Raw genomic sequence first — 12,284 nt, forward strand, 5'->3', positions numbered from 1 at the left:
TTCAGGAACAGCTTCTTTCCCTCTACCAACAGATTTCTGAATGGACAATGAAACCACTAACACTACCTCAGTATTTTTCTCTCTTCTTGCACTACCTATTTATCTTTTAATATATAGTTCTTATTGTAACTTAGTGTTCACCATTACGTATTGCAATGTACTATGCACAATTTTCTATGCACTTTTTCAATCTTATTGATAGCTTTCCTATAGCTACTGTAGGTAACCAGAACTGCACACAATACTACAAATTAGGGCTCACCAACATCTTATACAATTTCAACAAAACATCCCAACACCTGTGCTCAATACTTCGATTTATGAAGTTCAATATACCAAAAGCTTTATTTACAACCCTGTTTAGCTGTGACACCACTTCCAAGAAAGTATGGGTCTGTATTCCCAGAACCCTCCGCTCTACTGCACTTCTCAGTGCCTACCGATCACCATGTAAACCCTACCCGTGTTTGTCCTCCCAAAGTGCAACACCTCTCACTTGTGTGCATTAAACTCCATCTGCCATTTTTCAGCCCATTTTTCCAGCTGGTTGATTCCGCTGCAAGCTTTGATAGTCTTCCTCACTGTCTACAATGCTCTCAAATCTTGGTGTCATCCACAAATTTGTTGATCCAGTTTATGACAAATTTTCAATATAATTTATTCACCACATAATACCCCAAAATTATTTGGTAATAATATGCTGTTGATTAATATATAAGCATTTGAAAATACGTGACAAGTTTTGCTTACATAGAAACATAGAAAATAGGTGCAGGAGTAGGCCATTTGGCCCTTCGAGCCTGCACCGCCATTCAGTATGATCATGGCTGATCATCCAACTCAGAACCCTGTACCAGCCTTCCCTCCATACCCCCTGATCCCTTTAGCCACAAGGGCCATATCTAACTCCCTCTTAAATATAGCCAATGAACTGGCCTCAACTGTTTCCTGTGGCAGAGAATTCCACAGATTCACCACTCTCTGTGTAAAGAAGTTTTTCCTAATCTCGGTCCTAAAAGGCTTCCCCTTTATCCTCAAACTGTGACCCCTCGTTCTGGACTTCCCCAACATCGGGGACAATCTTCCTGCATCTAGCCTGTCCAATCCCTTTAGGATTTTATACATTTCAATCAGATCTCCCCTCAATCTTCTAAATTCCAATGAGTATAAGTCTAGTTCATCCAGTCTTTCATCATATGAAAGTCCTGCCATCCCAGGAATCAATCTGGTGAACCTTCTTTGTACTCCCTCTATGGCAAAGATGTCTTTCCTCAGATTAGGGGACCAAAACTGCACACAATACTCCAGGTATGGTCTCACCAAGGCCTTGTACAACTGCAGTAGTACCTCCCTGCTCCTGTACTCGAATCCTCTTGCTATAAATGCCAGCATACCATTCGCCTTTTTCACCACCTGCTGTACCTGCATGTCCACTTTCAGTGACCGGTGTATAATGACACCCAGGTCTCGTTGCACCTCCCCTTTTCCTAATCGGCCACCATTCAGATAATAATCTGTTTTCCTGTTTTTGCCACCAAAGTGGATAACTTCACATTTATCCACATTAAATTGCATCTGCCATGAATTTGCCCACTCACCTAACCTAATTCTCTTACAAATTCTCTTCCATAATTACCCCAATATATTGTTAATTTTTACATCAGGGATTCATTTTACATCAGTGGTGTACGAATAACAGACAGTCGTTCAACATGTAATTATCTGAAAGTAATTCAGCATTAACTTACCAATGAATATTAATAAGATGCCCACCACAACTTGAAATACCAGTGAAATTCCAATGAGAATGATGAGAGGCACATAATAACTGAAGCTGGTTCCTTGATCTACCACTGCTTTGAGCTGAGATGCATTTGCCATTAGTAGTGCGACATCCAGCATGCTTTCTGCTGCACTCTTCTTGTTGGCATAATTATTGAAATTGATGGTTCTTCTGCCGCTCGTACGCTGTTTTGTGAGGTAAATATGGTGAGAATAGAGTGAGTTTCATGGCACTGATAAAGCTGAAGATTCACCTTGTTTAATCATTATTCTTAAAAGATCTGACTGTTGCTGACTCTAAAAGGCTGGTTAATGTTTTTCTAGTGTTAGCATCATCCATCAAATCGTGATTCAAACTGGTGTACTGGGTACTGAGGATGGTTGTACAGCTGTAACTTATTACAACAAAATATCCGTGTATATTTTTCTCTCTCACTACACTCCACTTTCCGCAGGGATTACTCTCTCTCCTTGTCCCTCCTGACCGATCTCCCTCCATGCACTTACCCTTGCAAGCATGTCAAGTGCTGCACCTGCCCTTACGGTTTCTCCTTCACCACCACTCAGGGCCCGAGAAAGTTCTTCTAGGTGAGGCGGTGCTTCACCTGTGAACCTGTCGGCCTCATTGATCGTGCCCCGTGCTCCCGGTGTGGCCCCCTCAACATCGCTGAGACATGGAACTAACTGGGGAACTGCTTCCCTGAGTCCGCCGCCACAGCCAGGATCTCCTAGTGACCACCCATTTCCAATTCTCACAGTAGGCTGAGTCAATGTTCTGTCGATAATGAGCACCTTTACATTTCACTTCCAGCTTTTGGAGACATACTCCTGATAGTCTGAAAAAAGATTTGTCAGATGATGCATACACGAAGAAAGCCAGTGTACCAGATTTCAAAATGAAAGGAATCTCGACCAATATCATAGCTCACAGTAGAGTGTTTCATGAGGAAATGTCTTGTGTGATGTGGCAATCAGCCATAAAAATTGGACCAAGATGATTTTATTCGTGGTGGGAGGGGTACTATAGCTGGCATAAGACTCCTGAGTTAAAGACTGGAAATAATTTACTCAGTCTTCCTGTTTGATCACCATCCAGTGAGTAATGCCAAGAAGTATACACGTGGGAGTTTACAGTATTCCTTAAAATGAACCTACAAGGTATTAAATCAGGCTCTGAATTTTCACTGGTCTTCAACCTGGAGTTTGATGTTTTCTTAATTTGCAAAACCACTGAGTTATTACATGTGTAACCCATTGACAACCTTTTTCCTAATCAGCAGTTCGCATTTAATTTTGGCAACATTCTTATTACCACACCGTAAAAACAAATATGGTATATCAATCATAAACACAAGAGATACAGCAGATGCTGGAAATCTCAAGAAACGCATGAAAAATGCTGGAGGAATTTAGCGACGTTTTGGGCCGAGACTCTTCATCAAGAGCAAGCAGTCAGTGTAGGGTCTCTATGTGGCCATACCCCTTTGAATACTACTGGGGGTGCAGCAGACCAGAGGCACTGTGGCCGGCTATGAAGCTCAGCAGGAAAGGGTAAAGTCAAGCAGAATGGCAGGAGACTTGGTATTGAGGACACAACAGGTATAGCACAACGGATCCTGTGGCCGTGAAAGAGATGCCAGGGTGGTGTGTTGCCTCCCAGGTGCTAAGCTCCAGGATGTCTCAGATCAGCTGCGGAAGATTCTCAAGGGGGAGGGTGAGCAGCCAGAGGTCGTAGTGTACATTGGCACCAGTGATACAGGTAGAGAGGGGGAAGTGGTCCTGTGGAGTGAGTTTAGGAAGTTAGGAAAGAGGCTGAGGAGCAGGACCTCTATGTCAGGGCAGAGACAAGATGACAGTACAGATGAGTGAGCGGCTGAGTGAGTGGCCACAGAGGGCAAGGTTTCAGATTTCTGGATCATTGGGTTCTCTTCTGGGAAGATACTATATGTAAGAAAAGGACGGGTTTCGCCTGAAGCTGAGGGGAACCAATATCCTGTGGTCAAGTTTGTTAGAGTTGCTGGGGAGGGTTTAAACTAATTTGGCAGGAAGATAGGAAACGGAGTGACAGGGCTGATGATATAAGTGGTATATAAATAGATGTATTGTGCACTGAGGCTTTGAGGAAGGACAGGCAGATGAAAGGGCAAAATTGCAGTCAGTGGGATGAAGTGAAGTGCAACATGGGGGAAAAATTGAAAAGGGTGACGAATACAGGACTGAAAGTGTTTTATTTGAATGCACGTAGTATACGGAATAAAGTAGACAATCTTCTAGCACAGTTAGAGATTGGCAGGTATGATGTTGTGGGTATCACTGACACGTGACTTAAATAAGATCACTGTTTGGAGCTAAGCATTCAAGGATACACCCTGTAACAAAACGGGTACCTCTGTTGGTGAAAAATGAAATCAAATCCTTATACAGAGGTGACATTGGATCAGAAGATGTAAATCCTTATGGGTAGTTAAGAAAATACAAGCGTAAAATGACCTTGATAGGAGTTACATAGGCCCCCAAACAGTAGCCAGGATGTGGGATATAAATTTCAATGAGTAATAGAAAAGGCGTATAATAAGGGCAATGCTATGATAGTCATGGGGGATTTCAATATGCAGTTAGATTGGGAAAATCAGGTTGATGCTGGACCCCAAGAGAGGGTATTTGTGGAATGCCTACGAGATGGTCTTTTAGGGCAGCATGTGGTTGAGCCCACTCAGGGAAAGGAAATTCTGGTTTGGGGGTTGTGTAATGAATCAGATTTAATTAAGGAGTTTAAGGAAAAGGAAACCTCGGGAGAGAGTGATCACAATATGAAAGAATTCACCCTGCCGTTTAAGAGGGAGAAGATGAAGACAGATATATCAGTATAACAGTGGAGTAAAGGGAATTGCAGAGGCATGAGAGAGAAGCTGGAGTTTCTGGGGACAACTTGGAAGGTGCAGGATAGATACAAAGATGAAGAAGTATTCTAAAGGGAGGATGACAAAGAAAGACAGACAGCATAAAAGCAAAAGTGAGGGTATACAATATAGCAAAAATTAGTGGGAAGTTAAAGAATTGAGAAGCTTTTAAAAACCAGTGGAATGCAACTAAAAAATCTTAAGGAGCGAAAAGATGAAATAGAAGCCAATAATATCAAAAATGATACCAAAAGTTTCTTCAGATATGTAAAGAGAAAAGAGAGGTGAGAGTGGATATTAGACAGTTGAAAAATGATGCTGGAAAGGCAGTAATGGAGGACAAAGAAAAGGCGGAGGAACTGAGTAAATATTTTGTGTCAGTCTTCACCGTGGAAGATGATAGTGGTATGCCAGAAATTTGAAAATGTCAAGGAGCAGAAGTGAGGGTAGTTGCTATTATTAAAGAGAAGGTGTTTGAGAAGTTGAAAGGTCCGAAGGTAGATAAGTCACCTGGATAAGATGGTGTACACCCCATCATTCAGAAAGAGGTGGCTGAAGAGATTGTGGAGATAATAGTAATGATCTTTCCAGGATCACTAGATTCTGGAATGGTTCCAGAGGACTAGAAAATTGCAAATTTCACTCCACTGTTTAAGAACGATGGGAGGCAGAAGAAATGGAATTATAGGCCAGTTAGCCTGATTTCAATGGTTAGGAAGATATTGGAGGGCATTATTAAGGATGAGGTTTCAAGGTACTTGGAGGCGCATGATAAAGGAGGCCAAAATCAGCATAGTTTTCTTAAGGAGAAATCTTCCCTGACAAATCTGTTGGAATTCTTTAAGCAAATAACAGGCAGGATAGACAAGGAGACTCAGTGGGTGCTGTTTACTTAGATTTTCAGAAAACCTTTGACAAGGTGCCATAATGAGGCTGCTTAACAAGCTAAGACCCCATGATATTACAGGAATGATACTAGCATTGATAGAAGATTGGCTGACCTGCAGGAGGCAAAGATGGGGAATGAAGGAGTCCTATTGCTGGTGACTAGTGGTGTTCTGCAGGGATCGGTGTTGGGATCGCTTGTATGTCAACGATTTGGATGATGGAATTGATGAGTTTATGGTCAAGTTTGCGGATGATACAAAGGCAGGTGGAGGGGCAGGTGGTGTTGAGGAAGCAGGCAATCTGCAGAAGGAATTGGACAGATTGGGAGAATAGGCAAAGGAGTGGCAGATGGAATATGGCAAAGGGAAACGTATGGTCATGCACTTCAGTAGAAGAAATAAAAGGTATAGACTATGTTCTATACAAGGAGGAAATTCAAAAATCAGAGTTGCGAAGGGACATTACAAGTAACAAGCAAACTGCTGAAAGAACTCAGAGGGGAAAGAACTTGGTATCTATGTGATTGTTGACGTTTTGGGTCAAAACCCTCTGCTAAAGGGTTTCAACCCAAAATAGCAACAATTCCTTTCTGCCCACAGATGCTCCTTGATCCGATGAGTTCTTCCAGCAGATTGTGTGTTGCTCCAGGTTCCAGCATCTGCAGTTTCTTGTGTCTACATGACGAATAAATGTTACAAGGCATAAGAAGGTATAGTAAAAACAATATTTGGTATGTTTGGTGGATGTAAACTCTGAGGTAATTTCAGAAATATGCTCCCAGTTACTGTTAAAGAAATTGCCAAAATTTACTGTTTTTACTAATGCTATCATGAAGTCTTTAAGTATTTAGAAGAACTACCATCCATTTTCCAGAAGAGAAATGAGTTCTATTACAAATACCCTGAAATTATTTCTACCTTTGTCATACTCAACATTTCATTAAGTACAGCACAGTGCTACCTAGATTTATTTAAAATATATGTGAATACACTCAGTGGTTGTTTAATTGGGTAAGTCCTGTACCTAATGAAACGGCTACTGAGTGTACAATTGTGGTCTTCCGCTGCTGTAGCCCATCTACTTCAAGGTTTGATTTGTTGTGCATTCAGATGCTCCTCTGCACATCACTGTTGTATTGTCTAGTTATTTGTGTTACTGTCATCTTCCTGTCAGCTTGAACCAGTCTGGCCATTCTTCTTTGCTCTCATTAATGCTGTGTTTTCACTCACAGAAGTGTGGCTCACTGGATTTTTTTTTTTTGTTTTTCCACACTATTCTCTGTAAATTCTGGAGATGGTTGTGTGTGGAAATCCCAAGAGATCAGCAGTTTCTGAGATACTCAAACCACCCTATCTGGCACCAACAATCATTCCATGGTCAAAATCACTTAGATCACATTTCTTACCCATTCTGATGTTTGGTCTGAGCAACAACTGAACCTCTTGACCATGTCTGCTTTTCCATGTCTGCTTTTATGCATTGAGTTGTTGCCACATATATTTCTTGACTGTGTCTCCATGTTCCTAAGTGTTGCTGCCACATGATTGGCTAAATAGATATTAGCACTATCGAGCAGGTGTACAGGTGTACATAATAAAGTGACCACTGAGTGGATATGTACCTTGATTATGCTTTTACCTGATGGCAGAGACATCCCAACAAGTCCATCTTCCTACTGAACATAACCTGTGGAATGGTAACTTGCATTGACTCTATCCCTTAATACAGCATATTGATCATTTAATGTCGCAAATTAATAAAATAGAATAAGCAAGTCTTGTTGCTATATGTTTGATCCGATCTTTGATGAAGGGTATTACAGAAGAATTACTTCTTTTGAAGTGCTTGGGATGCATTCATTCATGAATAACCATTTCTCAGGTTGTGCATTTTAACTGCAACCACACTGAAACATCTTAAAATACACTTTAAGTCATTGTAATTTGGATTATAAATAAAGAAGACATCTTTTGAAATAACAGGTCGTTTTTTTTTAGATAAGTAGGCACAGCAATAAAGCCAAGACCCTTGATACTTGGCATCAAACTAAGCAAAATAAAACCTGGGTAACTCGTTTGCCATTTGAATTGTACAATCTGACTGAATTTTAAGACACAAATAATTTTATAAAGCAGTTCTTATAAGTCTGAATTTACAAACCACATTTGTTAATAAGGCAGCAATAACAACAACATCTGGCATCTATATGGCACCTTTAATGTGATTATAAAGCACAAAGTACTTCACAAGAGTTGTACAGGAGAAAATTTCTCATTAAATAAAATGAAATGTTAGGACAGCCAGCAAAAAAAAGTTTCAAAGTTTGTGCTAAATGAGAAGAGGGACAGACTGTCAAAGCTGAACTATGGCAGATCGCTCGAGCTTCCATAAAGCTGGGGCTGGGTTGACTCTAATTCATTTTCCCCTCTGCTGCCAGAGTAAAGCCACACCAGACAGCACAGGGAAACCTGCAATGGGATTGTGAAATGTGATCAGTCTCCGGCCTGCTGTGGTACGCTGGTAATAGTTCTTCTCCTCTTGCCTGACGAACGAGTTGGGTGGACAGTTGCCATTGCACTTGGTCCAATTCAATGATTACCAGTTGAAGTGAGCATTCACTTCTTCAAGGAGAGATGCATATTATTCCTGCACCTATTTTCTATGTTTCTATGTATTCGCAGCAAATGGTGGAAATTCTACAAATTTGGAAATTTTGAAACAAGTCATAATAGAGCACAGACAGGAAACAGCATCCGGCCTTTCCACAAGAGAATTTCAGAAATCCAGGAATACTTCCAAACCTTGGGATAATACTTAATAAATGACTCCAACATGGTCTGATGCCGCTTTTTAAAGGCGACATCTTTATCCGAACAAGTTGGCAGCACATCCAGTCACAGCGGTCACTCCAGCTCCAACTAATGGTGTAATTGTTCACCCTTTACGGATTTCTAATGATCGCAAGGCACTGCTGGATATTGAAAACACCAACATACTGCAAATCTACCTCACAAGTGGTCACAATCCGCAGCAAGGGATCAGTGCATTCTGTGTCGCCGCCTTCGACGGAAGCAGTTCACAAGGAAACAGTAGCACGGTAAGTGCGCTGGTATTCGTGCATGACCAAAGGCGAGACCTTGCAGACCCTGCAGACCAGCTCTCCCATTGACTCTGCTTTCAAACGTTTAACCACTAGAAAATAAACTTGTTTACCTGTGCCTGTGACTGAATCAGTGTGAAATGAAGGACTGCTGCTCACTCACTCTGACGGAAATGTGGCTCCAGGACACCATCCCTGAAGCAGCCGTCCAGCTAGAAGGTTTCGTCCCTTTTCGAGCCAACAGAATTCCCATGAACTGGTGTGTGAACACTTTGGTAGTGACAACCCACTGTTCGCCTCTTAATGGTCAAGTACTTTCTATGCACCGAGGGAGTTCACTGTTATTGTGATTGTGGTTGTATACATCCCCCGTGTTATAATGCTGGGAACTGCAGCATGAGCTCTACGGTGCTAACAGTGATGCACTCCAATAGTTTTCTACATTGTTGCTGGCTACTTCAACCATGTTAACTTAAAAACAGTCCTGCTTAAATTCTAACAGCACGTTGACTTCGCTACCAGGAGTGAGAACACATTAGACCTGGTTTATACCAACATCCAGCTGTATCCCTGTCTGGTACAGATCACTGGGGCCTCATTCCACCAACCAGAGATATTTATCAGGAGCACTACCTACACAGGACCCTTATCATTGTCAATGATCCCTCTTAACTGTCCAACAATCTCTTTGACGCCCTACCCCCCCCCCCCCCACCATCAGGCAGGTGGTACCATCAGGACAAGAACTTTTAGAATGGGGAACACCTTCATTCCCCAGGCCATAGGACTACTGAACTCCCCGGCACCACTCAGGTCTCAACACATATGAAGCCACAGTAGCGTTATGCTGTTTACTTTTTAACCTGTGTTATAAATGCCCCTTATTACTTGTTACGTGTTTATAACTTTATATGTTAACAATGTGCCCGGCTCAATGCAATGACTCTGTTCTGAGCAGACAGGAGTTCACTGTCAGGAAAGTTCAAAGGAAGTGGAATCTCTGTATACATAAGCAAAAGGATGATGCACAAACTCATCTGTAGTTACAATGAAATGCTGGCCATATGACCTGCTCAGGGAGTTTACTGTTGCGTTCATCACCACTGTCTACATCTCCCTGAGCGCCAAGGACATACTGGGAGACCTTTACATTATCATCAGCTCTCTACAAAACAAGCATCCGGACAGTAAGCTTCAACTATGTTAATCTGCAGGACATTTTAGCTAAATTCTGCCAACACATCATCATGGCTACTGAAGAAACAAACAGACTGGACTGTGTTTATACAAACAGACGCTGTACTTACCAAGCCACATCTTCATAATGTTAGTCCTAACTTACTAACCACTGCTAAAAATGGAGAAACCAGTCAAGAGGGCCATTACATGGCCTAATGAGGCAATCTCCATGATTCATGCCTGTTTTACTGGATGAATTGGCAGATGTTCAAGGAGACCGCTACAAACGGAGAAGACACAGACTTCCAGGAATATGCCTCATCTGTCATCGACTATATCAGTACGTATGTGGATGATGTTGGTACTTCAAGCACAACCATCTCACAGGCCAACTAAAGCCCGGGCTGACCAGCAAGGGCACTGCTGACTCATTAAGGAAAACAGTGTCGATTGTACCAATCATGTCCCCCTCCCTGATATGTTAAGCAACTTCTATGTACACTTTGAGGCATGCAACACAACACCAGCCGTGAAGGTCACCCCCTCCCAGGTCAGCAGCCTGTGTCGGTAACAGCAGAAGACATGTGAAGGACTCTGCAGAGAGTCAACATCTGTAAGGTGGCCAGGCCGTCAACTTCCCAGGCCAAATACTCAGGGGGTGTGCATACCAGCTCACAGACATTTTCACGGATATCTTCAACACTTTATTCACTGAGCCTACTGTCCCCACATGCTTCAACTCAGCCACCAACATCCCTGTGCCAAAGAACTCTCTACACCTTCAGAACTAAACAACTACTGCCCAAAGGCACTGACGCTGATTGTCATGAAGTGCTTTGAACGGTTGATAACGGCATATATCAAAACTCCATTTCTGCCATTTGGACATTCACCAATGTGCTTACTGACACAACTGCACACCTGGCCCTGAGCACGCATGGAAAACAAGCACGCACGTCAGAATACTGTTTCTGGATTTCAGTTCGGCATTCAATTCTATTGTTCACAGACCTTGCTGAACAAAATCCAACTCTTTGGTCTAAATACACCACTGTGCAACTGGATGTCGGACTTCTTAATGAACAGATCTTAGGATGCACAACGACTCCTCCCTCTCCCTCATCCTCAGCACGGGTGCCCCCCAGGGCTGTGTGCTGAGCCAATTGCTGTGCTCTGCTCAGGGACAACAGGGACAAACACCCGAGCAATCACATCGTCAATTTCCCTGAAGACAGGGCAGTGGTAGGACTCATCACCAATAACAATGAAATGGCCTACAGAGAAGAGATGGAGGAGCTCAAGGCCTGGTACCAGGTAAATAACATCCTCCCTAATGTCAACAAGACAAGGGAGATGGTTATTGAGTTCAGGAGAACTTGCAACACTCACAGCCCCCTTTGCATTGGTGGCACAGCAGTTTCAAACTCCTGGGGACTGCACATTGCACACAACTTCTCATGGTTCCAGAACACATCCTACACAGTCAAGAAAGCTCAGCAATGCCTGTACCTCCTGAGGAGGCAGAAGAGGGCTGGACTTTACTCATCCTACTCAGGTCATTCTACGTATGAGCAATACAGAGCCTCTGGGCAAGCTGCATCACTGCACAGCACAGAAACTGCACTGCAGTAGACAGGAAGGCTCTGCAATGGCTAGTCAAAACTGCCCAACACATCGCCAGAACTTGCCTACCCACAATCAAGGAAATATATTCAGAAAGGTGGCAGAAAAGGGCCGGTAACATCATGAAGGGTCCCAATCATCTGTAAAGGGCTGGGGTGATCAGACTCAAACAATCTGAATGTCCAAGAGATGTGGCTATATGTGTACAAGCACAACGAAGTAACTTAAGCCCAATTGATCATAGAAAAGAAAGCACAAATAAACCACACAAAATTCTACGTAGTAAGTCACAAAGATTTCTACAAAGACTTCAGGGCTCATGATTCTTAGTCACCACTTGATCGATGCTGTTGTTGGGGGAATTCTGAATTCTGACTCACTCTTGAAACCACCCCTCGGTCCCACCACCAATCGGAATTTCCAATCTAGGCAAAGTCCAACAAACCCAGGGAATGTATGCCAATAAATACAAATCCCACAAGGATAGAGAGAAACCATGAGACAAAAAAGCTCTTTATTCTTTTGTGCTCATGCCATTAATTCAGCCTGCTTTGTTTCTTTCAAACAACACGTGTTCAACATACCCTTATGAATCAATTAGACACTCTAATGATTACTCCTCTTCCTCATTCATTAATCCAACAATGTATCGGACACAACACTGCTTGGGCTTACCTAAACATTAATATAAAATACGAGTAACATAAATAACAATTATTTCATTCTCCTTTACACTCGTATACAGGAAATGACATTAAGCAATCTTGAATCTTGTTACGTGTGAGAGTTACATGTACTGTGTTGTGCACCTT

The 12,284-nt window shown here is 42.4% G+C and overlaps 1 protein-coding gene across 2 annotated transcripts in view; it reads right to left on the minus strand.

The window, feature by feature from the left end:
* The window catches only part of ninj1 (ninjurin 1), a 63,430-nt gene that overhangs the window by 24,180 nt on the left and 26,966 nt on the right, over positions 1-12,284 (minus strand). For both annotated transcript variants that reach the window (XM_063068118.1, XM_063068117.1), the window contains exon 2: positions 1,749-1,968. In XM_063068118.1, coding sequence (XP_062924188.1) covers positions 1,749-1,968 — 220 coding nt within the window. The remainder of the gene's footprint in view (positions 1-1,748; positions 1,969-12,284) is intronic.

The sequence above is a fragment of the Mobula hypostoma genome, chromosome 15, assembly GCF_963921235.1.
Source record: "Mobula hypostoma chromosome 15, sMobHyp1.1, whole genome shotgun sequence".
Taxonomy (NCBI): domain Eukaryota; kingdom Metazoa; phylum Chordata; class Chondrichthyes; order Myliobatiformes; family Myliobatidae; genus Mobula; species Mobula hypostoma.